This window comes from Podarcis raffonei, chromosome 11 (genome assembly GCF_027172205.1).
Source record: "Podarcis raffonei isolate rPodRaf1 chromosome 11, rPodRaf1.pri, whole genome shotgun sequence".
In the NCBI taxonomy this organism is placed as follows: domain Eukaryota; kingdom Metazoa; phylum Chordata; class Lepidosauria; order Squamata; family Lacertidae; genus Podarcis; species Podarcis raffonei.
In genome coordinates this window covers 35,118,641-35,144,784 of record NC_070612.1, presented here as the reverse complement: position 1 = coordinate 35,144,784, position 26,144 = coordinate 35,118,641, and the positions used below count along the sequence as shown (strand labels likewise).

Here is a 26,144-nt window from a genome sequence, read left to right as displayed (position 1 = left end):
TAGCTCTTTATTTGTAAAGAAATTATGGTACTTGTTAGAATCACCAAAGCTGGTGTCACTTACTTGGGGGCTTATAATGCACAAATGCAAGGAAAGCAACATACTGAAACTATACTGAAACTGGTCCCTTCCTCACTCAATCTCCAAAGCCTCATTCATGCACAGTTCTCCCTCCACCCTTTCTCCCATCTTCTTACATGGCCAATGGGTAACAGTAACAGTAGCGGGAGGTCCCTCAACCTCCCTCAGGTGCCTGGAATGCTGCTGTGAGTCAAACATCAATCTGGAAAATGCAGTTTCCCATGTCTATTTTCACAGTGCACCAGGTACAGAAGTGGGAGGCAGAGATGCCTCACTCTGCTGCCAGATCCAGATAAGTGATATCACTGGGGACACAGCTGAGTCCAATTTGGTTTAGAATAACCCAAGCTTTGTGGGGGCAGGCGGGCAGGCAGGGGAATAGAATCCAGCTGATTATTGAGGTTTCTTCAGAAGTCATGGCACTATTCTAAAGTGACCAGGACTACTCTCTCTCTCAAGGACCGAGAGAGAGTTTCCCTCCCTACTCAATGTAATGAGGGACTAGGGGCAAAGGGAAGCTGTATCGGCAATGGACAGTTCTCAACGAGGCATCTTGTCTATGCAACCAGGCTTCAACAACTGGAACTCATCCACCGGGGCTGGACTAAGTAGTGCCCTAGACACCACCAAAGACTGACAGTGGCATTCAAGTCTCAATGGATCTGAGCATCTTTAACCTTGAAGTGGCTAGTCTTAAAGTGTCACAGTGTGCGTCCAAGTGTTGCTTTGCATCCACAGACTAGTTTGCAGGAGATTCTTAACCACTGGGAAAGCTCTGCAATGAACTCCTAACATCTAATCTGAAGCCAAAGGAATTTTTTTTAAAAAAACTATACCAAGCTTTGTATGACCCAATAGTACCTCCCACCTTAGTACCTTCTACCTTAAAAGGTCGTTCATATTTCTTATAAACACAACAGGCCACAATCCAATAAGCAAAGTGCGCCAGAGTGCATTCATTTAAATGGGCTTTAGTGCACTTAACTCTGAGTTAGAGTGTTGCCAGAGTTGCTCCTTTTCTACAAGTTATACTTTGTCTAGGGAGAATACAATTCCTTTATACATTTCACCCTCAAAAGACTCACCTATTTCTGTTTGAAAAAAATGTTCCTGTTGACACACCTCGAAACACATTACCTCTTAGTAAAATCATGTATTTTTGCTTCTCATAATTCTGTTCCTATCAGGTTTTTCAGGTCAGTAGGTAGACAATACCATTTTTAATTGCACAAGGATATATAGTTCAAGTCCTTGCTGCAAAATAGGACTACTCACTAGTGACTATTAAGTCACAGATCAACTGATGCAGTCTGTAACAGCATACAAAAATTAAGAAGCAGATGCATGGCAGAAGATGCTTGAAGCAAAAATAATTACAGATGGCTCAAGCATGTTGCATGCCACCTACAATAAACACACACGCATACACCAGATGACGCAGTCTATTGAAGCCATACACATCACCATTTTTATTAGTACCATGCCATAATCTTGCTTTGTGAAAAAGCTACCAGAGACAACCTCCATGATCTAGAACTTTATCTCATTGATTCATTGAATTTATGTGTTCATTTTAAAGATGGACTAGCTCTGATGGGCTTACCAGCCCCATGTTTGCTACTGCAGATGGATAACAAACTACAACAAAAGAAGAAGTAATAAAGGCAATAATCCACCTAGCCTCTTCATGCTATCTAAGGTGATAACAAAAGTTATATGAAACAGCAGGTACATAAAACTGACTTGAGCAGCAAGATCCTAAGCACACTAACTCATTGAACTGTCTGAGTTCAATAGGACATATTCCCCTTAGGTAGGATGACAGAAATGCAGCTCCCTGTCATAAAATCCACCACTTTTCTCAGCGCTCTTTAGTTTAAAAGAAATTGAAAGACACAAATGGCAATCTAAACTTTCCTTTCCGCCCTAATTGTCTCAGAAGTTTGAAGTAAATAAGCCAGGAAGTGGGGGGAGGGGAGAAGGGGAAATGAGTACATCGTGTGATCAGATTGTACTTCTTTTTTTCTCTCTCATGAGACAAAGGAGTTGGGTCTCCAGGACTTATGCCAACAGGAAATTCACTAACATGACTTCTTCCTGTACGTAGAAATAAACTGGCAGAAGATCAAAACGGAATAAATAAAAATAATAGCAAAAGGGATCCCCAGTATGTTAGGTATAGTACATTTGGAGAGTTGCTCACTGACTTTAGGTCACTATAAGTGCTACACTTAAACTTATCTGACCTGAGATTTAGAAGGAAAAAAATCTATGGGGATTTCCTCACAAATCTGATAAAAGAGTAAGTATTTGTGGAGAAATCCCTACCAATGTTCTGTGGGCAAAATCAACAAAGACTTTCTCAGCACTGCTCAAAATGGATGAGAGGTGCTGTTTATTTCAGTGGGGCCTACACAGAGAACTTTCTCACAGATTATGCCCTGAAATGGTGAAGGACATGGCTGCAAAAAGGGGAAGCCATTCCAGCACTGGGAGAGCTGAGAAGCAGGACTCACTCCATTGACTCTGCTGCAACATGCCACCTCTGTCAGGCCTCCTCTCCCACAACTGTCATCTGGGGGCAGCCACTGCACCCGGCTGCTTCAGTGGGAGAAATAGGAAGGAGGACTTCTTCACCTGTTTAATTTCTGCATAACACAAAAGCTGTTGAAGGCACAGGAAGCCTTCCAGTAAGAAAGTGGCTACCTATTTGGAGAGACTGGTTATTGCAGGAACCTGCCTTGTTAGTTTGATTAGGACCATTCCATTTTCCATACCTGCAGCATTTGTTCTTCCTCTGAATACGTCATCATATGCTTTCCACTGGGGAGTCACCTGATAGGCATGGAGAAACACCACAAATACCACCACCAAGCATACTAGAGGAACCAGCACAGCAGTGAAAAGGGCTGCATAAATATTTGGGATAAAGCACCTGGAAAGAAAGAGAAAAACTAGGTAATTTCCAGACATTATAGGCAGTTTGCATGGTGCAAGGGAGGGGGAGGAATCCGACATTTCTTTACAAGCTACAAATTGTTTAATTACCTACTCAAATAACATGACTATTTATTTTCAAGTGGTCTTAATTGCCTTGTACATCTTGAAATAACGAAAAATCGTAATTATTAAAATGTGATTAATTTTCTTCTTATTCCAATATAAACAAAAAAGAGCTAAGTACACAGAAAATTATTTTTTACAGTTCTAAATATGTTTATTTAATATGGACACTTAATTGCACCATTTCTTTAAAGTGTGCTGTGTAATTTTCCATTTTGAGCCTTTATAACCACAAACATCTTTTTTTTAATAAAAAAAACCACTTTAAAAAAATCAAGGAGTTTCGTGTGTAATGAAAGGCAATAATTTCCATTGTAGTTAAACCAAACTACATGCCACTTGGAGGCTGAAGCCATTTTTCCTCACCAAACTACCTCCTCTTGCCATTTCCTCCTCCTTTGTGGCTGTTTGCTTTTTTCATCCGTTTAAATTATAACTTACACTCAGTATTTTTACACTGCGGTGGGCAAATGGGTGAGGCTAGACGTCTATATTCCAATTTGGCAATCAAAGAACAGGTGGAAACAAGTACTTTCCTTCTGCAAACCCAACCGTGGGTGGGCAAATTAGGAGGGGGAGATGGATGAGCATTGCATTAGTCAAGGATGGATGAGAACATTGCCTTCTTCTCCACTGATGGAAATTCAATGTCGCATCTTCCAAGGACAACTTCACTGGAATATTTTGTACAATGGATTTTAGCGCCTAGTGCAGAAGCAGTGGCTCTAAACAGGTTTTAGGAATGCAGGATGCTTATACTGAGTCAGGACATGGATCCATCTAGCTTTTAGTATTGCCTCCACTGGCTGGCATCATTTCTCCAGAGTTTCAGATTGGAGACATCCTCAGTCCTGCATCAAATGTCCCACCCATTAGCTACAAGCCTTCCCTAAACTCAATACATATTCAGTTCCCTTGACTTAACTTACTTACAGTTTCCTTTGCACCTGCTTGCATTCCTTTTTTAAAACACAGCACTGCTGAAAAGTATGCCTCTAGTATGTGCTAGCATTACAGCTACTGCCATTTTGTATTCTCCTTAGTAAAATGCTGAATTTCTCGATTTGTCTCAGTAAAGTTCTTAGGACCTTTAATCTACATCATTAAAGACTGCAACTCTAAGCATGCTTATCTGGGAAAATATCCAATTGAACTGAATATGGCTTAATTCAGACTAAACACATATAAGATTGCACAGACAATGACACATAAGTTATTTTATTCAGAAAATAAACAGGTTTTTGGCTGTACGGGAACAAACATTTTCAGCTCAAGAATTCCTATCAACAGGATGTTCCTGCTGTTAATCCACTCTTAACATCTTCAAGGAAGCACACAATCATCTGATTTTAGAAACTTCATGAAGCATGAAGGATAAAAATATACGTCCGGCTTAAGAAGAGAAAACACCATTGTCAATTTAGTTTCCAATGAATACAAATAGATTTATTTTTCTCCATTGCTAGGCACAAAGCTCCAAGTAGATTCCATTCCTTTGGGCTTTAATTTCTGAACTCTGTTATTTCAAGGAAAAAAGATTTATAGTAAAAATTTCAATTTCTTTCGGAAGGTATGGTGCGCCCATGCCTACTTTGCTTTTTACATAGCAAGAACAAACAGGCGGCGGGGGGGGGGGAGATACAAAAAACCCCCAAAGCTACTTATTAGTTCTCCAAAATATGAATGTGTAATCTTTATTAGTACAGTCATTGTGATTTAGGCATAAATATGATTAAAGGCATCCTCATCTGACTGCAACCACCCATGTGCAGGTGGCTTTACAAAGGATTCACAACAGATGTTCTGGACATGAACAGGTGGGCATACACTCCAGTATGCTGGGCCATTATTGAGGAACGGGTGGCAACCATTTCACACAGGGGTTCCATTCCTGGTCCCTACGTGTGTTGCAGAGTGCGTATAAGCATGCCCTACCCCCTTCCGGGTCCGAAAGGACACACGCGCCAGCAGTTGCACATCAATTGGACGTACCTAAAATGGTCACTGACTGTATTGGAAACTCACAGGCCTCAAATTTCCAGCTGTGCATCTGCATTACTGTGTGTCTGCATTGAGCCTTATGCCGATTCTGCCAAGATGCGGACAGCTGTACCTACGCAAACCTGGATCTTTTATGTAGTATTTCCTCTCTAAAAAACGTAATGCAAGAAAGAAAGAAAGAAAGAAAGAAAGAAAGAAAGAAAGAAAGAAAGAAAGAAGAGCCTACAAAAACTAAGCCATAGCCATGGTTCAAGTGCATAACTAACTTTCAACAAACTACACTCTCACTGTCAAGACTGACAAATCACAAAACCCAGGGCTGGATTTAAGCAAAATAAGCAAAATAAGCATGTGCTTAGGGCATCAAGGGAAGGGGGGGGCACCACAGAAATTTTCCGTTGCCGGATTTACCATGGACCAGCAACTCCACTTTTCAATTCACAAATTCTGTGACAAATTCTGTCTAAATTAAAGCACAAAAGCACAGGATTCAGCTGTAAGATAGTATTGAAATTGTTCGTATCATGGAGTAAAGTGGAAGTATACAAAAATAAACATTATTTTCCATCTTACTGTAAGTTTTGTTTTATTTCGAAAAATAAAATTTTATTTTATGGTTTATTTATATATATATTGAATTAGATATATATGGGGGCACCAAAAGCTTTTAAGTGCTTTGGGCCTCAAAAGGTCTTAATTCAGACCTGACAAAACCTCTATTAAAACTGAGGAAGCATGACTAGTAGTGTCTAACAGATTGAAAGCACCTTCCTATGCTCCTAATTCTAGCCTGAACAGGGCTCAGTGGAAGTTCTAAGATGATATCATGTACAAGGAGCATACAGACATTGTGCCAACTCTATAAATGGGAACCTGCAAATTTCCTAGATCTGCCCCCTTGTACTGATCCCGTTCATTTCAATGAACCTAATGAGAGTTGCTGGGCATTTAAACACATGCCATCCCTGTTTCTGTGAATTCTAAAGGAAGATTTTAAATTAGGATTGACTCATTCCCCTTCATTCTCATTCCTCTGTTCACACAATCAAATTCTAGATTCAGCTTGAGTTTAAACTAGAAGCAACAAAGGTCAAAGAATAGGTTGAGCCTATCAACAGAAAATAACTGAGAGGAAAGCTATAGCTTCCTACATAAGAAATTCTACCAAATGAAGATCTGCATTTTTCCCCCCAGTTGCAAGCCTCTGAAGAAGAGGCTACTACAATTACCGGTACTGGGTACTCTTCTTGCTCTTATACCACCTGCAGGAAGGAACACCAGTATACCGATCTTACTCTGTTTCCCTTTTAATTCTAAATCACCTTCTTGTTGAATGCTTGATATTATGTGCTCTGTTCTACTGAGTGCATGTAAAGACTTATCAGAGAAATTAATTGGAACATTTTGAAATAGGCTATTGGCAGAAAATGCTGACTTGGCAAAATGAGCTTACCTGCTGACTCTCCATACCCCTAATTCTTTTGTAAGCAGTGCTCAGTTGAAACCCAGGAAACACATATCTGCATCTGCAACCCAGTTCTTGCACATACACACAAGAGGGTGCATGGAACTAGGTGTGTTTTACATCTAATTTGACACTGCTGTGGAGAGTCACCAGCAAATTCCCTCTGGCATAAACAAGCACAGCCTTAGCTTTAATTAAAATACAGTCACACCTTGGCTCCCGAACGCCTTGCAAGTTGAACATTTTGGCTCTCAAACACTGCAAACCCGGAAGTGAGTGTTCCGGTTTGTGAACGTTCTTTGGAACCCGAACGTCCGACGCAGCTTCCGATCATCTGCAGGAGCTTCCTGCAGCCAAGTTGAAGCTGCGCCTTGGTTTCTGAATGTTTTGGAAGTCGAATGGACTTCCAGAATGGATTCCATTCGACTTCCGAGGTACGTCCATTGGGCTTCATCTGCACTATACATTTAAAGCCATATCATACCACTTTAAACAGCTATAGCTTCCCCCAAAGTATCCTTGGAATTGCAGTTTGTTACAGGTGCTGAGCTGTGTTAGGAGAATCTTAACAAACCACAGTTCCCGGGATTCTTGGGCCTGGAGCTATAACTGTTGAAGTGGAATATGAGACCTTTAAATGCATGCTGTGGATATGACCCAAGCCTCTTGCAGCCATCAATGAGTGTCCTCCTTATCTGGCACCTTACTCTTTTCCCAGCACATTGATTCAGGGAACTGAGCTCTGTGACTTGCTGGGTCCCTTACAGTAGCTTAAAATGGGTTAAATACTAATATAGCAATTTTTAGTGCAATTTTTAAGAACCAAGTGGACATGCGCTGTTGCAGTCAAAAAGGGGAGATGCCTCGGACATTATTACTATTACTATTATTACTATTACTACTATTTAAATTTGTATAGTGCCCTATACCCATAGAACTCAGGGTGGTTCACAACATAAAATTACAATTAAAAAAAAACACAAAATACATAACAAAAATAAAAACAAAAACAAGCCAAGAATCCACTCTTCCACAGCACATTTAAAGGGACATCGGATGTCAATCAGCCAAAGGGCCCTCCTAATTCTCCTTTGGCTGATCCTCTTGTCCTAAGCATGATCTCTCTGTGCGTCAATGTCTTTAGCCAGTACAAACCAATTCATTCTTTCCTTCCTGCAGTGTGAATTGCATATTGTCTCTTACACTGCACAACAGACCTCTCACTGGATTCTGCTGCCGCTTTATGCATGGTGACTGCTTTTAAAATGACTGTGTGCTCTTTGCATGTATACTCATTTTGTCCTTGCGGTTTCTTTTGCTGCCCACAGAATGATGTGGAGAGATGCACAAAGTGCGATGAACGCACCAGAAGAGTTATCTGGTTTTGGCCAGTTCAGTTTGTAAACAATGGTATTACAATTTGAGAGTGTGTGCATATCGTTGTTCACAGTTATTTACTTTTTAGGAGAAAGCACTAAGGCAGTATCTCTGAGTGGATTTAGTCTGCAAATAGCCCTAAATCCACATTTGAAAGACCTGAGCAGAGATTCTGAACCCAAGTACCTCTTATCAAAAGAACTGCATCTGGTGTTCCCAGCTGACAAACAGGAAACAGCAGACACATGCTGAACTATATGTAAAGGCAGCAGTACAAAACCTTCCTATTGGCTGCCGGTGCTGCTGCATGCTGTTGCTGAGCAAACATTAAGACAAATGCTTGAGGTTACCACTGGCTCAGATCATGTTAGCTTGTTTGTTCTCTGGAAGGAAGGGGGGAGGGGACAGACAGTTGTGGCTGCTTACATCTAAAGCATGGCAGACTGTGAGTCTCGTCAACTCTCTGTGCTACAAAGAAAACACTAATGAGATTGCTATAGGCATTTGTTGCTACGTAACTCCCACAGAATAAAACAGGGAGCTATCTTTTAGTCGACCAACTTTTATGGGTGCTAAAGATCACCTAATGTAGATTAATTGCCCCATAGCTATTCTGCTGCATTCATAGTCAGAGTCTTCCCAGACACTAACTTTCTTTCAGGAGGGCAGCACAGACATCATACATCTGCTCAGATGATACTGCCTCAGTTCCAAATAAATCACAATTTCCCAGGGATCGGTCTGTTTACTATGGTTACTTGAGGGTTTTCTCTCCCTGCACCCACCCACAAGCACAGTTTTCTGTGGGAAAGATTATGCAGTAGTGTCACAGGCACCTATTGGATTGTATTTTGTGATGTAACTTCCAAGCCAGCCAATAGCTCCTGTTTTCCAGTATACACCTTTCTTTCTAAACATTTCCATGGTGCCTGAAACCCCATTCACATAATAAAACTATGTTGGCTGAAAACATGGGAGGGATAGAGTGGCATTGTGCTTGAGGCCTCAACCCAACTCCGGCATACTCAGAAGATTGGGGCAAAGTGAACAGGAATGATCCCACTCCCCAGTATGAGCAGACTGTGTGTCCTTGCCCTAGCCTCCATCAAAGCACATACCGCTAGTTATGAAAACCCCAAAGGCTGCACCCAACATTCTCTGTCTGCTAGTGCAAGGGCTCTTGCACCAGTACACGAGTGAGTTTTAATGTTGCACAACAGGGGACTCCAATGCAATAGATGCACTAGCAGAAACTCATTGTGCAATGGATCACAAAACAAAGGGCTCATCCACATTTCCCTTTGCCCCTTGATATCTTCTGTTTGTCCCGTGATTTCTAGCATGGGTCCAATAGGTTTCTCTTTCGTTCTGCTGCTTTCCCTGGGGAAAGCCCACTGTTTACTGAACAAATGTCAATTCACAGAAAACCCAACTGATGTCTTGTCTGATTCAGCAGTAAACCACAGGCTTTCTCAAGGAAAGTGGCAGGACAGAACAAAAACCTCCTGAACCCGTGCCTAGGAATCACAGGACAAACAGAAGAGTGGATGATTCCAAAATTACCAACAACTTGCTTATGCATTCTCTTGCAGTACAAAATGAAACATTTCGCCTCTGGAACAAGCATACTACCAAGTGATTTTTAACATAGATTACATTGCATATCACCCCAGGTTTCCCAGGAAAGCAAAGCTAGCCCCACCCTCTTCCTTTTTATTATTTTAAATATAAAAAAATTCAAAAATACCACAAGTACACAACTTATAAACAATCACTAAATAAAAAAAAACACATTTAACTATTAAATACAGTCGTACCTTGGTTCTTGAACACCTTGTGACTCAAACATTTTGGCTCCCGAATGCTGCAAACCAGGAAGTGAGTGTTCCTGTTTGCGAACGTTCTTTGGAACCCGAAAATTTGACGCGGCTTCTGTGGCTTCCAATTGAGAACAGATGTACCACATGGAAGCTTTAGGGACTGAATACAGGCCCATTTGGCAGGCACTTTTGATCATAAAGGTACAACAACTTCATAGTTGGAATGTAAAATTCAACAGCATGTGATAACTTTTCAAATCAGCTGATAAGGCAACCAAAGGGCATATTTAGTTGTGGAACAGAAGAAAACTAAAACAAAAACTAAAGTTACACCCTTCCTTTTGCACATATGCTGGACTTTCCCTTTATTACCATTTACAGAGCTCTTGTTTTGGTTTCTCTTTCATGCAGTGTACCTGACTTCACCAGAAATCCCCTTAACTGCCAATGCAACATCAACAGGGGATTTTCTCTACAATGCATTCTGCTCTGAGCACAAGGAACTTTAAAAGTAAACAGTTCTCAGATGAGCCGTATCAACTGTTCACGTGTCCAAAGTTTAAAAACAGCTGTGGTGTGTATGACGCTATTTACTCAATGACATACTGAAACTTTTGGACTTGTTGCTATTGCCTGCAACACAGTTTATTTTGAATTGGCATTTTCTTGAAACAAATAATATTTTGGATTCATATTACAGTGGAGAACAACAAACAAACAAACAAACAAACAACTCAACATGCCTCCCATTAACAGTGATTTTTGCTCTTTCGCTTTTGTTGTTTGTGTGTTTCAGCTCATCCTTTAAGATCTCTGTAGGTTGTATTACAAATTTTGATTTGATTCTACCAGATTGTAGAATTATGTTTAAGAGGAACTGATCAAAGCAGGGAGTCGTCTTCTTTTTGGAACTGCACCTATTTTGAAGCTTTTTGAAGAGTTGTAAAGCTGCAAATGCAGTTTAGGATTCAGTGCATTTATTTCTGAAGCTGGCTTCCTCCTTTGCAGTGCACTGATACCTTGCACTTTTCACTCCATATATCAGGTGAAGTGACCTGGTTTTTGTTAACGTGCTTTGAAACTACTAACTATTAAAAGTACATTCACTCACCCTTTATCTCCCTTTTGGAACTCTTGAAAAACTGCTTCATGAAGGACAGGGAGGTGGGTTTGTGACATCCCTAGTTTCAGCATCAGCTGTTTTCTGTTTCACTGAGAAAAGACTTCTACAGCTAGCAGGTCACCACTCAAATTATTTGTGTCTCTATACATTTCAAGATATTTACAAGTTTGATTTATCAAACTGTTCTGAACACTGTAGGCTGAAGTCACATTTCAGAAGTTTCAACATAAAAGGAACAAGTTCAGCGATGATAGATGTAAAGTTGAATAGCTGAATAAGTCAAATCACTGTGTGCTGTAATGTTGAGAATGACTGGGAAGTATCTGTGTTGTCCCAAAAGCTATTAAATCAAATGTGAAGAAACAGTGTTGAGGGTATATCAGAACTATTCCTTTCCCACCACAAGAAAATGTGATGCCAAATGTTATCTTGACTATTTTGCATGAATCAAGAATATGTGAGTTTTCATGTTCAGGATATGCAAAGAAAGGATAAGAAAACAATGTATAAGCTGTCCTGCCTGAGCTCCAGTAAATGAGGACAAATATCAAGTGAGTCTTGTAGGACAGGTGACAGGTTAAAGGACAAAAATGTCCTTTAAGAATGATAATGTAAATCTGTTCCATCTAACTTTATTGATTAAAGCAGTTTAGACTTGTTTTATTTGTCTTTTATACAGAAAAGTAGGATTTTGTTTAAAAAATCAAATACATTTGTAAGGCAAAACTCAGCTAAATTTTACTTAGAGTAAATCTACTGAAATTAATAGACCTAGCTTTGTCATCTTTGTTAATATCAATGGGATTACTTGGAGTAAAACTTAGCTGAATACCACCCACAGAGTTTAATGTTGCAAGTGGGCAAAACTGAAAAATCACTCCTGATGAGATTCTGAGTATGTTTGTGGTTGGTACTGCTAGTCTCTAAATTACAACAGCTGAGTGATAGTCAACATTAACCCTACTCAGAGTAGACCCACTGAAATCAATGGTCATAAGTAGCATAAGTCCCTTAAGTTCAATGGAATCTACTTTGATTATGACCTGGGTATCACCTATTGTTATTAAACGAATGTGTGATCAGCCTACTCAATGCTTTCTATTTTTGTCAGCTATAAAATGTTCAGGTTTTGATATCATTCTAAGAACTGGAATGCTGGGCAAACATCTCTCTCACACACATAAAGAGACACACTGGAAATATTTCTGAGTATCTGTCTGATTTAACATGCATACACTGGGGGTGGGGGAAGGTACACAATCATTTGCAGGGGGGGAAAGTATATAGTATTCTGTCCCAGAAGTACGATATTGCTACCACACCTAGTCTTTGGCAGTGTTTAAGGTGTCACAAGACTTGTTTTTGGTGCAACAGACTAATAACTGGAAGTTCCCCCTGGAAGTTAAAATCACCACATATCATCTAACAAAATTTTTTTTTCCTTCCAGTAGCACCTTAAAGACCAACTAAGTTAGTTCTTGGTATGAGCTTTCGTGTGCATGCACACTTCTTCAGATACACTCAGATACACCAGTGTATCTGAAGAAGTGTGCATGCACACGAAAGCTCATACCAAGAACTAACTTAGTTGGTCTTTAAGGTGCTACTGGAAGGAAAAAAAAATTTTGTTTTGACTATGGCAGACCAACACGGCTACCTTTCTATCATCTAACATTTAAACATCTTTGTGTGTGCAGCGATCACACAGCTAAATGCACATATTTTCCAGCTCCACATCTAACATTTTACCCACTGAGAGTTGCATCCAAGTCAGAGCCCCACTGTGGTCAGTTAAGATGAATGCAGGTGTAGATGTTCACCCACTCAAGTACCTAGGATTTGCTTGCAGGAAGCTTGTGCCAGATATGGAATCATTGCATCATGCATGGGTGTTCCACTCATCCAGAAATACTGTATGCTGCAACCGTTCTAAAATTAAATGCTAAATTGTTCTTCTTCACAATCTAAAAATGGCTACAGTTTCAATCAGCAAAAACACACTTCTTTCCTCAAGAAGACGTCAACATAGTATTTCTGTAACAAGGTAGCATTTCTATTTTAAACATTTTAGAGGCACAACTCACTGATTATTGCCTGGGTTTGTTTGGGGGTTTTTTTAGGAAGGGAGGTTCCTCCTTTTCCGCCTTGCCTTGATGGTGGTAAATATTTGCAAAGTTATAAAAAGCTCTCAGGAGAAATACTACAGGATTTTTTTTTCACTGTAGCCCCATGCTCGCAATGAACGAAGGACTTATTCCCACAATGAAAGTAGTACTTAGCAACACTATCTACAGAATAGCATCAATGTATCTCCAGCACTATCTTATACAAGGCAAATGGGTGGAGGAACTCTGCTCTGCTGCCTGTCGTCTGCATTTCTATTGCACCTGCTTACTGCAGAAAAGTAGATGTTTGCCAGCATAACTGTAGTAGCTAAAAGGGCTTTAGAAAGGCTTGTAAATCACTTGTAGCTGCTCTCTCTTTCTTCCACTTCTTCAGTTTCTGTGCTACCTAACACAGTTGTGCTCCGCTGTTTTGCCACACCTGGTCATAGTGATGAACAATTTGTTGTGCTGGAACATCACGGCCAATTCTTGATATAGATATAGTTGTTTCAGTGATGGTGTTATATGTCTTTATGTTGGCTTTTATATTTTGTTAGCTACCTTGAGGGTCTTCACTGAAGGGGGAAAGCAGAAGACATTTAAAAGTGCTATTAGCAGTGTCACAGCATTGTCACAGTAGCCCTTCTGATGTCACTATAATTTGCAAGTAACTGCTTCATTGTACAAATTTGTGCGGCAGGTAATGCTCAGCCATACTACTGGGCACCATTTCCCCCTGAAGTCCTTCTCTGGCTTGGAATACTAAATGGGATTCTACATGTGAATATTGAGACAGGGCACTCAAAGCCAGCAGCTGTATAATCACATGCACAAAAGACTTAAGCAGTGCTCTTCATGAAATGAGAGCCCTTTACAAACAAACGACCATCCCCACGTATAGATTAAGCATGTGGAGAGTGGAGCAGAAGCACAGGTTCTGCTCCTCATTTCGCATAGATCAACCTTGTCATTGTGCATTCAGTATAATATCTGAAAAACAAAGCCTACACATGTAGGCATACACACGTAGCCTCTTACATGACTAGAAGTCCTGAGTAACTGGTATTCTTGATTGCATGGAGAGCCCATAAACCCAAGGCTAAAATGCATTTTTGTATGTTAATGTTTCAAAAATATATGCAGTCCTATGCACATTTCACCTTAGTATATGCAGGAGAAGATTCCTCATTGGCCATGAATATGGCAGCCGATAAACCATAACAAAGTCCCCACGCCAACTTGCCCACTTCCCCACTGAGCAGGCCCCTAACAGTCTGGGGTAGGTGGTAAATCTGCCATCGGTCAACCAAGAGGGCAGGCTGCTCCAGGTCGCCCTCCTAAATACACCAGGGGTGACCAGGGTACACACACCCTGTGCCCATGCCACAATTGGATTACGGGCAAGCATATAGAGGGTCAAGCATGAACAGGTGGAGGGCAACTCCAAGCAGTCATCCCCTCCACTGACCATGCAAGAAGTTAGTGATTCTCCCTTTCCAACTGAGGTTGCACCATGTGGCAACCTCTGCCTCCCTATCCTGGAGCCCTGGGGGAACAGATATTCATTTTCAGCTTGTAGTCCCTTAACAGGGTGAGTAGCAGTTGCTCCAACAGCAATTTAAAGGGAAAAAATGTGTCAGCAAAAAATCTTACATATTTCACTTTTAAATCGGATAAACAATGTTCTATGGATTATACCTTAGGCCTTCACAATGAATCCCCTTAATGCAACAGGGTGGGGGTGGGGGTGGGATATTGCTTGCTAATTTCATTGATGTCTCTAAATTTGATGTAATTGGAGATTGAATAAAAGATTGACTCTCTCTCTATATATAGGTTACAGGATGGCTTTTATGTTAAAGGATTTCTATTTTGGGATAATGCACAAAAGAACATACAAGGGTGTGACCCTCTGATTGACAACTGATGAACACGCAGGTTAATCAAGTAAGTGCCCATCACTTAAAATGTCACACAAGTGGAGCCTTTCAAAATGATTGAAAGCTGCTTTTTGAAGTTCAAGCTGTTGCCTTTATCTAATTAAAGTCTTAACAATTTGAGTCGTGACTGAGCCATTATTACCCACTTTAATGTTCTTCTTGGTACCAAGATACAAATAACCCCATCAAGTTGTGCTTTTTTTAGTGTGCAGTTGGGGGGAAAATAACACAGTCAGTAAGCTGATAACATGCAGTTTGAAAAAGGGGGTGGGGGACTGGATTCACCTAACTAATCAAGTTAGCAAAAGCTCTGTATGTGAGGGCTTCTGCAACAGGCCTCCCCCCCCACCTCTCCACTTGCCCCCAAAATTGGGTTTCATGGGATTGAGAGAACTCCAACAGTGTGTAGGAGAAGGAGAGAGAGAATGGTTCCTTCTGGCAAGTTGCAATTGTGTGGCACTTAATCCCATTCATTAGGTGCATGTGTTTAAAAAGCAAAGGAAATGTCAGGGACAGTATGCACACAAATTATATTAGGGTAGAATTTGCTCCGTTTCTGTACTTCAACTGCCAGACCCTCCTTTTCTTCACCTCCATTTTTGGGCGTTAAAGTTTCATTGCATCCCTGCAAATACCCTGAAAGCATTTCTGTTTTTGCACCTTATACCTGTCCCACACTTTGCTCCTTTTTTGCTGCCAGTGCAAAACTATTGAGGCTGCAACTCCATCAATGGTGGCACATTACGATAGGTGTAAAGATGGAAGTTTTCTAGATCGTATCCACAGAAGTTCTATTCAACACAAGGTAAGGGGCAGGACAAAGTGTGACTGCTGCCCAGATTTCAAAGTGTGCCCACCGGTTCCAAATGCTGGCAAGCCCTGCAATATGGCATCTCAGTAGACGGAAGCAACTGAAAATCCTTAAAATGCTTCACAAATAAGTCCCAGCACGCCTTTGATAGTTTCGCAGGTTATTAATAGGAGGCTATGCAGTTCTTCTAACAAACTGGAACAACATTGCCAGATAGCATTCTGCAGATGCAATGTTGGCAGTGAAGTAAGATTTCTTTGCTGCCAATACCGCCACAGAGCATGTTCTCAAACAGGCTCTAAGCCATGTTTGGTTGGATTTGACCCAAGTCTTCTGCCATCTGCACTCCAGCATATTCCCAACTGCTTAATCTTCAAGAATGAGGGGACTGTATGGGGGAGCATGTTGTATTTTGAGACACTGTTGGTCCATCCAACTCAGCATTTCCTGCACTGGCTGGCAGCATCCCACACAGGAGTCTTTCATAGTCATATACCTGAAAATGCCAGATTGACATGGAGATCTTCTGCATGCAAAAGCGCAAGCACTCCTAAAGTTAGGAGGTCCCACATGTCTCTTTATCACAAGGTATCAGTTTTAAACATTTCCCTCATCCATAAACCCTCTCACTATGTCCAGTGCGGAATTGTTCCCTCTATTCCCTTGTAGTATTCCCAGAGGTAGTATTGGGTCATAAATATGTTTATACATTAAACATACATTTAAAAAAACTATGCATAGCTTTCATGGTGCCCATGATGTTTTGAGTCACTCCAGCCAAAGTGAGGCTTTGGCATGGAAGCTGAAGTCCCCCAGGACAGAAAATCTAGAGATTTCCAACACCAGGCTGAACACTGCCTGCATGTGTCAGGCCACAAGGTGGGAAGATATTCAACAGATCATTTTGTTTACTTATCTAAGTATTTTTAGGTTGCTTTTCCGGGAAAATGCCCTCACAAGGGACTTACAAAATCTACGTTACAGAACAATAATAAAAAATAGAAAGAATAAAATCAAAACAGCTATTTAAAAACACAACACACTGGCAGCAAATAAAGCCTTATTATTATAGCTCAGCTGGAAGGTTTAAAAAATTTCAACATCAGAATCATAAAGCCATCTATAAAAAAGAAGCTGGAACAGATGGGTTTTTAAAGCTTGCTTAAAACTTGAAGGGTGCATTCAAGTCCTGATTGTGGGCTTCCCAAGACATGTCATTGACTACTGTGAGAACACTATGTGGCACCAGATCAACCTTTGGCCTGATCCAGCAGGGCTCTTCTTTTGGTTTTAAGACTGTTTTCCATGAAAAGGGAGTAGTCTAATATGACTACATCTGGAGATAAATAACTAATCTGCAACATAATAATACTTTTCAGACAACATATGAGATTAGCTATCTTGCATGTTGTTTGTTAGTTGAACATGAACAATGTTTACTGGTTTACAGTAAACCTTTACTTGCTTACGGTAAACAGAGATGACTGCAAGCTTAAAACATCTAACATGAAATGTCATTGTGGTGAACTGTTTCCAAGTTTTCCCAGGGGGCTTCCTTGTCGAGTAAAAAAGGGCTTCCCCTTTAAATGACCCATTTGCTTAGGTTCCAGTCCCAGCTTAACAGACTGTTTGTGGTTTTATTAAGTTTATCTGGTTTTGAAAATAAGAGTTGTTGGCAGCTTGCAATCTGTCTAAAAATAAATGTGCATAATTCTTAATTTTTATTTTTATATTTTTAAAAAACCTATCCACAACTAATTGTGGAAGCCACAAAAAGCCAAATCATTCCCTTTTGCTTCATAAGACCTCTTCTAAGCTCTATAACTGAGGCCTAAAGATAGATCTAATGAATGCAATACCCAATATTGCATTATTGAGAGTATTAAAGGTAAAGGTACCCCTGACCATTAGGTCCAGTCGTGACCGACTCTGGGGTTGCGGCGTTCATCTCGCTTTATTGGCAGAGGGAGCCGGCGTACAACTTCCGGGTCATGTGGCCAGCATGACTAAGCCGCTTCTGGCGAACTAGAGCAGCACACGGAAACGCCGTTTACCTTCCTGCTGGGGCGGTACCTATTTATCTACTTGCACTTTGACGTGCTTTCAAACTGCTAGGTTGGCAGGAGCAGGGACCGAGCAACGGGAGCTCATCCCATCGCAGGGATTCGAACCGCTGACCTTCTGATCGGCAAGTCCTAGGCTCTGTGGTTTAACCCACAGCACCACCCACGTCCACCTTGAGAGTATTAGGAAATAACAAAAATAATAATATCCAAAATATATTTTAAAAATTATTAGAATGGGAAACCAAAGATGAAATGGTCAAAGGCCATGGTGACACAGTGGGCAATAGACATTGGACATAACATTGAAATTTCAGAATGGGAAAAGCTATGGAACCAAACTATGAACTTTTCGGCTTGCTACTTGATAAAGGACAGCATGCAAAAGAGGCTCTGTCTAAAGGTTGTACTTGATGCCCAGTTAACTTGTCAAAATGTATAAGAGAGGGTCCAAATTGTGCTGGTGTTCAGAGGTGGAGGGATCTTTTATACACATGTAGTGGTTCTGTAAACATGCCGAAGATTATTGGGAGATCCTCTATGATGAGCTAAAAAAGACTTTCAAGTTTACATTCCCCAGAAAACCTGAAGCCTTCTTATTGGCAATAACTGGTGATGAGATACACAACCTATTTCTTCATGCAACAGCAGTGGCCAGAATAGTGTATTCTAGAAACTGGAAAGAAAAAGGGATCCCAAGAAAGTTCTATACAAACTGATAAAATTTGCAAACATGATGGCCAAAATAAGGAACCAGGATGAGAAATAGATAAGGCGTGAGTGGGAAAGCCTTGGAGAATATTTAAAAAGTTATGATACTGATACTGACCTACAAGAAGGGTAATTTCATGAGCAACAGGTAACAACAAAGAAGGAAATGAAAGGAGAAAAATCATGTGGGGAAATTAACGGATATGCAGGAAAGTAAGGTATATCTAGAATGCCACAGAGTGTTGGATTGGGAAGTCTGTAGAGAAATTTTGTATGATGGAAAATGTACGATGTGTAAATAGAAAAATGGAAAATGCATTAAAAAATAGACCTAATTGATGCAGTTTGTAACAGTGTATGCTGTTTATAGTGCATCAACAGGGGCATATAGTTTTGCAAATAACAAGTGTCAGGGGATATGCATTTCTAAGTATCCAGTGCAGTTTAAATATGGCATTAAATGTTTTTATTGGAGAATATTGCAAAGCTGTTGGTATTATTCTAAAACAGTGATGGGAAATGTCTAGCCCACAAGCCTACTTAGGCCTGGCACAGGTCCAAATTTGGCCTTCCAGGTCATTCCCCACAAACCATGCTTTCCTGTCCCACATCTGTCATCAGGTGCAGAACAGGTGTAGATATGGCTACAAATGAACAATCAGAAGCCTTAAATGAGCTCCTAACTGTTTCTTTGCAGGTAGGGCTCCCTCCCTCCTCCCCACCCCAACCTAAAATAAATACTATTCCAAGATGAGGTTATGATAATTCAGCCTGCTCACTTGTGTTCCTCTTGCTAAACAAGCCCAGAAGACACACTGCTGCAGAGTAAACACTGTAATTCCTGTTATGTTATATAAGAACCTGCTGGCATTCATTTGGAGAATCAAGGTTAGGGAAGCCTGACCTATGTCACAAGTAAAATATTAAAACTGTCCCTCTCTGATGCCTGAAGGCAGAATGGAGACAGGATGACAAGTATATACTGAATTGTGAAATCAAGTTAACGATACAGGCTGCTTTCTTAGACGCACTCATCTGAGAGTTAATTTGGTGGGACTTACTTATGAGTAAAGATGATTAAAACTTCGGCCACAGATAGCTTTGTGATGCACTATTAGCCACTTCATTAACTTTGCAAAATATTGTTGTTGGTTTTGCTGCAATATACAGTGGTACCTTGGTTCTCAAACGCCTTCATACTCAAACAACTTGGAACCCAAACACTGCAAACCTGGAAGTAAGCAAACTTTTTTCGGAAGCCAAATGTGCTCCGTTTTGAATGTTACACTTCCATTTTGAGTGCCACACTTCCGATTTGAGTGTTATGCTGCGGTCTGTCTGTTTTTGCTCTTTATTTTGTGTTTTTGTGGCTCTCTTTTGTTTTGTTTTTGTGACTGTGTTTTGTGGAACCCAGTTCAGCTACTGATTGACTGATTGTGTGCCTGTAACACATTGTTTATTGCTTTCGTTTTATCAATGGTCTTGATCAATGGATCAATGGTCTTGTTAGATAGTAAAATTCATGTTAAATTGCTGTTTTAGGGGTTGCTTTTAAAAGTCTAGAATGGATTGATCCATTTTGAATTACTTTCTATGGGAAAGCACACCTTGGTTTTGGAATGCTTTGGTTTTGGAACGGACTTCGGGAATGGGTTAAATTTGAGAACCAAGATACCATTGTATTAAACAGGGCCACCCCTGTGGAAATTAATTAACTTTGAAAGGGAAAACACAGAGAAGGAAAATTATTTGTAAGTATCTGTTGATGACTGAGATATGTGGACCTGTTGTGCACTATGTGGAAAAAATATACATGTACTGTATTGGCCCAAATATAAGCCGCACCTTCCCCCCAAATTCTGATTGTGAAAAGTTAAAGTGTGGCTTATATTCACTACCTTACAGTATCACTGCTGAAACAGCTGCCCAGGAGGGCCATCAGGGGTGCCGGACAAGGGTGTGCCACCCACCCGCGACTCCCAAGCCTCCCCCAAGCTGTCAAAATGAAGGGGGAAAGGCCACTGGCAAAGCGGTACAGCTCCCTCCCCCGGAAGCAGCTGCTCCCAAGCCTCCCCCAGCACCAGCTTGGGAAGGTAGTGCCGGGAGGCAGTAGTGTCAGGAGGCAGGTGTGCAGCGCACTCGGAACCAAGCGCCGGTACTGGCTTGGGGAGCAGGGTGCTGAGCGCCAGCACCGGCTGCCCCTGTTCAGGGTGGCAGAGCCGAGAGGCAGGCCGCACCCGCAAATAAGCCTTGAATTTTAAAGATGCGGCTTATTTGCGGGTGTGTCTTATATTCGGGACAATACGGTATTTCAGTAGAGGACAAAGTGGATGGAAGACTTGTTCAAAATAAACCACTTGCAGAACAGCAGAAAGTAAGAATGAATGTTGGAATAGACTGAGGCAAGTTTATGCATCACTAATCTCACTAACCCCTTCCTGGGTTTACATAATACCTTTACATTGTCGTCGTCTGGTAGAGAGGGGCATAATATGTTGTCAAAAGTTGTAGATTTTAGCCCATGTCCTGCCTGAATCTTACTGTTTCATGAAAGGTACATTCAATAAAGTTGGCTAAATGGACTGGACAGTTTAAAAATCAGCAGCACACAAACAACCATTAAGTGTGTATAGTCTATAAGACAGGGGAAATGAACAAATATTCATTCAATTCTTGTTTTGAGTTTTTTTCATATATACTTACAGATCATTGTAGACCAGGCCATAGATCTGCGACAAGCTGTGATGATAGATTCCTCGAAGGATGATTAAAAGTAGAATCACCACAAAAGCCGGAAGACCCCAACCCAGAAGGAAAAACATTAGATAGCGCCTTTCTGTGTGCTCATCATTCATCACCAGGACATACCAGAAATTAACAGCCTAGGGAATAATGGAGAGTCCTGGATCAATAGGTTTGATATGAACCACTTATTATTGTGCAAAATAAAATACTCATAAATATGTATTGGTTTACTGCAAAAACTCAGCCACATTTTTGAATATGCTGAAACAAATAATATATATTGAAGGGTTTTCAGGATGGCAATTCAAGTTTTCAATCAGCACACAAGAGGTAAAGAAATAGAGACAAACGGCAACAAATTCGTCTGTAGACAAAGGATCTATTTTATACAAGTTTCAAATGTTGACATCAAATATTGTAATATTATATTGCCCAGCCACGAACAGCTCATACTCTTCTCCCATTAATAAATGAATAGCATCCTAGTAAAATCCCATTTCCATAGCTTTAATATAAAGAGGTTATACAATTTCACCGTAAAGACACATGTACTAAGGGCAAACTCTCCAAAACTCACCTCAGAAACATTAATTATCCAACTGAAAAAGATGAAATATTTTCCCCCCCAATCCAATCCAACAGAAGGCCATGCTTCCATCTCCAAACACCCCAAACACATTCTGACCTCTCCTTATTTCCTTTCAAAACAGTTAATAGACACAACGGTGCAAACAGAGGCAGGCAGCAGGGAGAGGAAATCTTCCCTACCTTCCTGTCTCATAAAATCCACCTCGCAGAGGTGCTAAGAAATTGAACATGGGGGTTCATGGCAAAAGTAGTTTTCCTATAGGCAGCAGCAACCAGGCTTTGTCCATAATAAAACGCTGGAGATCAATCAAGAACTGAAGACATTTTTGTTTTAACAAGCTTTTCCAGCTAGATGAAAAGGTATCCAGATGTTCACTCTGTTTTGTTTTTAAACCTATAATAGGTGGCTTTTGTACTTTTAAAAATTATTTTAGCTGTTTTCAGGGCTATGTTTGTAAATTGCCTTGGAACACTGTATGCATAAGGAGAAGGCTATTCAAAAAATCAAGCATCATTATCATCACACACCAAAAAAACACACATCAGTAGTGCTATGTGCCTGTAAAAAGAAGAAGCACTCGTGTCATTTTACATGCCTTAATAAAAGCATTGTCTCCAGGTCATGAGAAGCAACAGTTCATTTTGCAGTGGGGAAACTGAGTAGACTCTGTGTGTGGTTTTGTCCTATCTGCCAATCAAACTGGAAACGTCCTTCTGCTGTTTCCCTGTAAGCTATTAAGGGTGGGGCACCCAGGAGGGGGGTGGAATTGAGTCGAGTGTGTTCGCTGAAGCAACAGTTGTACTTCTGCAATACTCAGCTGGAGTAAAGCATGCAGTTCTGGAAGACACACTTCAAGAAGGATGTAGACAAACTGGAATGGGTTTGGAGGAGGGAACAAAGAAGGTTGGGATGGTAGAGAAAACAAGTCCGATGGTGAAAGGTAGCAGGGAGAGAACGTTGAGCAGGGAGGTGATAGCACTCTTCATAACACCTGAAGAACAGGTGAGGGCAAAAGCTTGTTCTCTGCTGATGCAGGTTTAGGCTAAATGGGTTTAAACTGCAGGAGAACAGTTTATAGTTAAACATGAAATCACCTAGATCTGTTGGTAGATGCTAATCAAGATGATCAAGGGTCTGTAAACCAAGCTTTCTGAGGAAGAATGGTTAAGGTACCTGGGTATGTTTAGCCTGGAAAAGAGGAGATATGATAGCCATTTTCAAATATCTCAAGGGCTGTCACATGGAAGAGGAAGCAAGCTTGTTTTATCCTGCTCCAGAGGGTAGAACTCGAACCAATGGCTTCAAGTGACAAGAAAGGAGATTCCTACTAAACATCAGGAATAACTTTCTGACAGTAAGAGCTGTTTGACAGTGGGAAAGTCTGCCTTGGGAGGTTGTAGACTCTCCTTCCATGGATGTTTTTAAGCAGAGGTTGGATGGCCGTCTGTCACAGATGCTTCAGCTGGGTTTCCTGCCTTGCAGGGGGTTGGCCTGGATGGCCCATTCCAACTCTACCATTCTATGATTCTATGAAGAGAAACTTAGCAGTTCAACTATAGAAACAATTACTTAGTGGGGAGGTGGGGTCTGCTTTGCTCAAGGTTTTTGAGCAAAAGCTATACAGCCATATGTTTGGAGATGCTCTAGCTTTGGATTTGCTAGCACTGAGCAAGCAGCTTGATGAGGTAGTCTACAAGGGCCCTTCCAACTCTATGAATCTATAACTTTTACATGTAAAAGTGTGTAAGAAAAGCCCAGCACAAGTTTAAATTGTAGCAATAGTGTGGGAGGGGTGCTTTTGCCCACCTCATCATTTGATTTGCAGAATTAGCCAACTATTTCCATGGCATGCAAGCCATTATGTCTGCCTTTGAGAAACTGGAGAATGGCAGCCGTTTCTCCAATCACACATATAACCTTGAATGTAAGCTAGGGCCTAACTGGGTCAATGCCTGCAAGAGTCAGCCTTGCTTGTGCAATCCTTTCTGGGAAAAATGATAACTAGCATTTGGCAGTTGGTGAGAGGAGTTTTCATAACACACACACACACACACACACCAGTTTAAAAGGGAGGATTCATGCCTGCAAATATGGCATTTATTAAAATATTTAAGTAATATGAGATTTAAGAACCTGTACAGCACATGTATCTTCAGAATTTTGCACATATTGAGAAATGGGAGATCAGGGGGCGGGGGAATGTTGTATGCAGACAATGGATATGGTGATATATTACAAATGCACATATTTTCCTTATTTGCTTATCTGTTATTTTAATAACTCTCTCAACCTTTGCTTTCTATTCTCTGCTTTGATTCTCTGCTATGCAATGCTGTCTTCTTCTTGTGATATTAAAAGAGCCAACAAAATGTTTGGCAGAAAGCAGAAAGCAGCTCACTCCATGGCCTTGTATACAAAACTAGGCCAAGCTCCAGCTCTAGACAGATGAACCCTGGAATTTATTTATGCCAATTTGTTTAGTCAATGAGCCATGATCCCATCAATTCTATCTCTTAGAACAAGTCTTGTTAGTCATGCAACACAGATTGTTTTCTAAGAACTGGTACTATGTGTCCTAACTCTTGTTTTCTGTATTTGTTTAACCATAGTTACCTACTTTCCTATCTCTTATCGCATGAACGATACGCAGACTCAACTGGGCACTGCAAAGTTTGGTGTGAACTTGGCTTGTTTACCATTTCCTGCTTAGTGTCTTGTCTATCTCGATAGCTATAGGTCTCTCATCGTTTGGTACTCCAAAATTAAATAGATCAAATACAAACAGCAGGTCTAAATTTAGCAAATCCTTTCCTGTTGCTATGGTGTAACAATAACCAGCCATATGGAGACAAATAGGTACAGTCAGTTTCCTGGCTGCTGGATGAAAGAACTCAGGCAGAAGTTTCTATTGTGCCCAGGGAGTAAATGAGACATGATTGGCTCTTTGTGTAAAGCTTAATGGAACAATACTACACTTGAGAGTTCTGCTTTAAAGTGAAGCTTCTTCTAACACACCTTTCAATCAATTGCCTTTTAAAAAATCTTAATACTTCAAATTTTAATATCTATTTTGTGTGATTTAATATTTACTTCAGTTTGCTGCTCATGTGACCACCAAAGCAATTTTTTAAAAAAAATAATCAGATTTTTCTGCATCCGCCCACATGGTGTTGTTTTCATTCCATCACTACTCCAGAATCAAACCACTTTTTCTGACATTTGTGAAAGGTCCAGAATGGTTCTGCAATATTTTCACTGTGTGGTAGGTATTTTGTGCAATTTCCTGCTGTTATGTGTGGCGATGAAGGTAGGGGTTTGAGCAACTTCTATTTTGCTTTTTTGACAGGAAGCGGTCATTGCAGCCTCTAAAATGATGGATAGCACCCCTGGCTAGGAATGACGTGAGCATTTCCTTTGTCTATTCTCTTAATCTTCCATACGGTCAGAGTTCTAGAATACCAGGTTTATATATCCCCCCCCAAAAAAACACACACCCTAAAACCTTCACAACAGGTGGAATCAGTAACCTAGGTGTATGCTCATAGCTCTGACAATTGGTTGGTGAAACAAGGGGATGGAAGGGTTATGACTGCAGACGCATAACTTTTTTTCAATCTGAACATATCCTGATGTTGTTTTAGATGGGTAAAAGTACAGTCAGTCTCCAAAGAACATGCAACTCACTGTTTGGATGGTCCACTGCAATTTTGCTCCAAAATATACCAGAACAAACAGCAGCTAGAGAGCTACAAACAGTATGACTAGAAGGAATCTCTGTGGCACCCAAAGGATAAGTGATTCACATATTAGTGGGTTGCGCTCAGAATGAACATAAACTTTATCTATTAGGCAATTAATATATTCCCGCGGGAAAACCTGCAGCAAGATGAAGGGGCAAAGAGAAACAGTTGAATACCCACTTAGCCTAGTTACCTAAGAAGAGAGTTTAAAGCAAACTAGGGCAGATACAGAAAGTGCCAAAGAATGTCCAAGGCCATTCAATAAAGCTACAAGGACAGCAACAAGAAAGCTGGATTGAGAGCCAGTCGCAAAGGCACTAAATTGTGTAGCTGTTTTATTTAGATTTATTGTTTCATGGTATATGATGTGAACTAATCAATTTAGTTATATAAACATAATTATTCTATGGTGATAGTTAATTTCCTCCTTTTGGATTTCTTGCAGTAATTCTATGACTCACTGGAACTGTATAATTATAATGAATGGCAGGCTGTAATGGATTTTAGTTC

At 40.6% G+C, this 26,144-nt stretch overlaps 1 protein-coding gene across 8 annotated transcripts in view; it reads right to left on the bottom strand.

The window, feature by feature from the left end:
* Positions 1–26,144, bottom strand: part of ADGRV1 (adhesion G protein-coupled receptor V1) — a 237,345-nt gene that overhangs the window by 34,635 nt on the left and 176,566 nt on the right. For 6 of the 8 annotated variants that reach the window (XM_053409101.1, XM_053409099.1, XM_053409103.1 and 3 more), the window contains 2 exons: positions 21,264–21,442; positions 2,859–3,016 (listed from right to left, as the gene is read on the bottom strand). In XM_053409101.1, the coding sequence (XP_053265076.1) occupies positions 2,859–3,016; positions 21,264–21,442 (337 nt within the window). The remainder of the gene's footprint in view (positions 1–2,858; positions 3,017–21,263; positions 21,443–26,144) is intronic. The other 2 variants (XM_053409106.1, XM_053409107.1) reach the window with 2 other exon arrangements.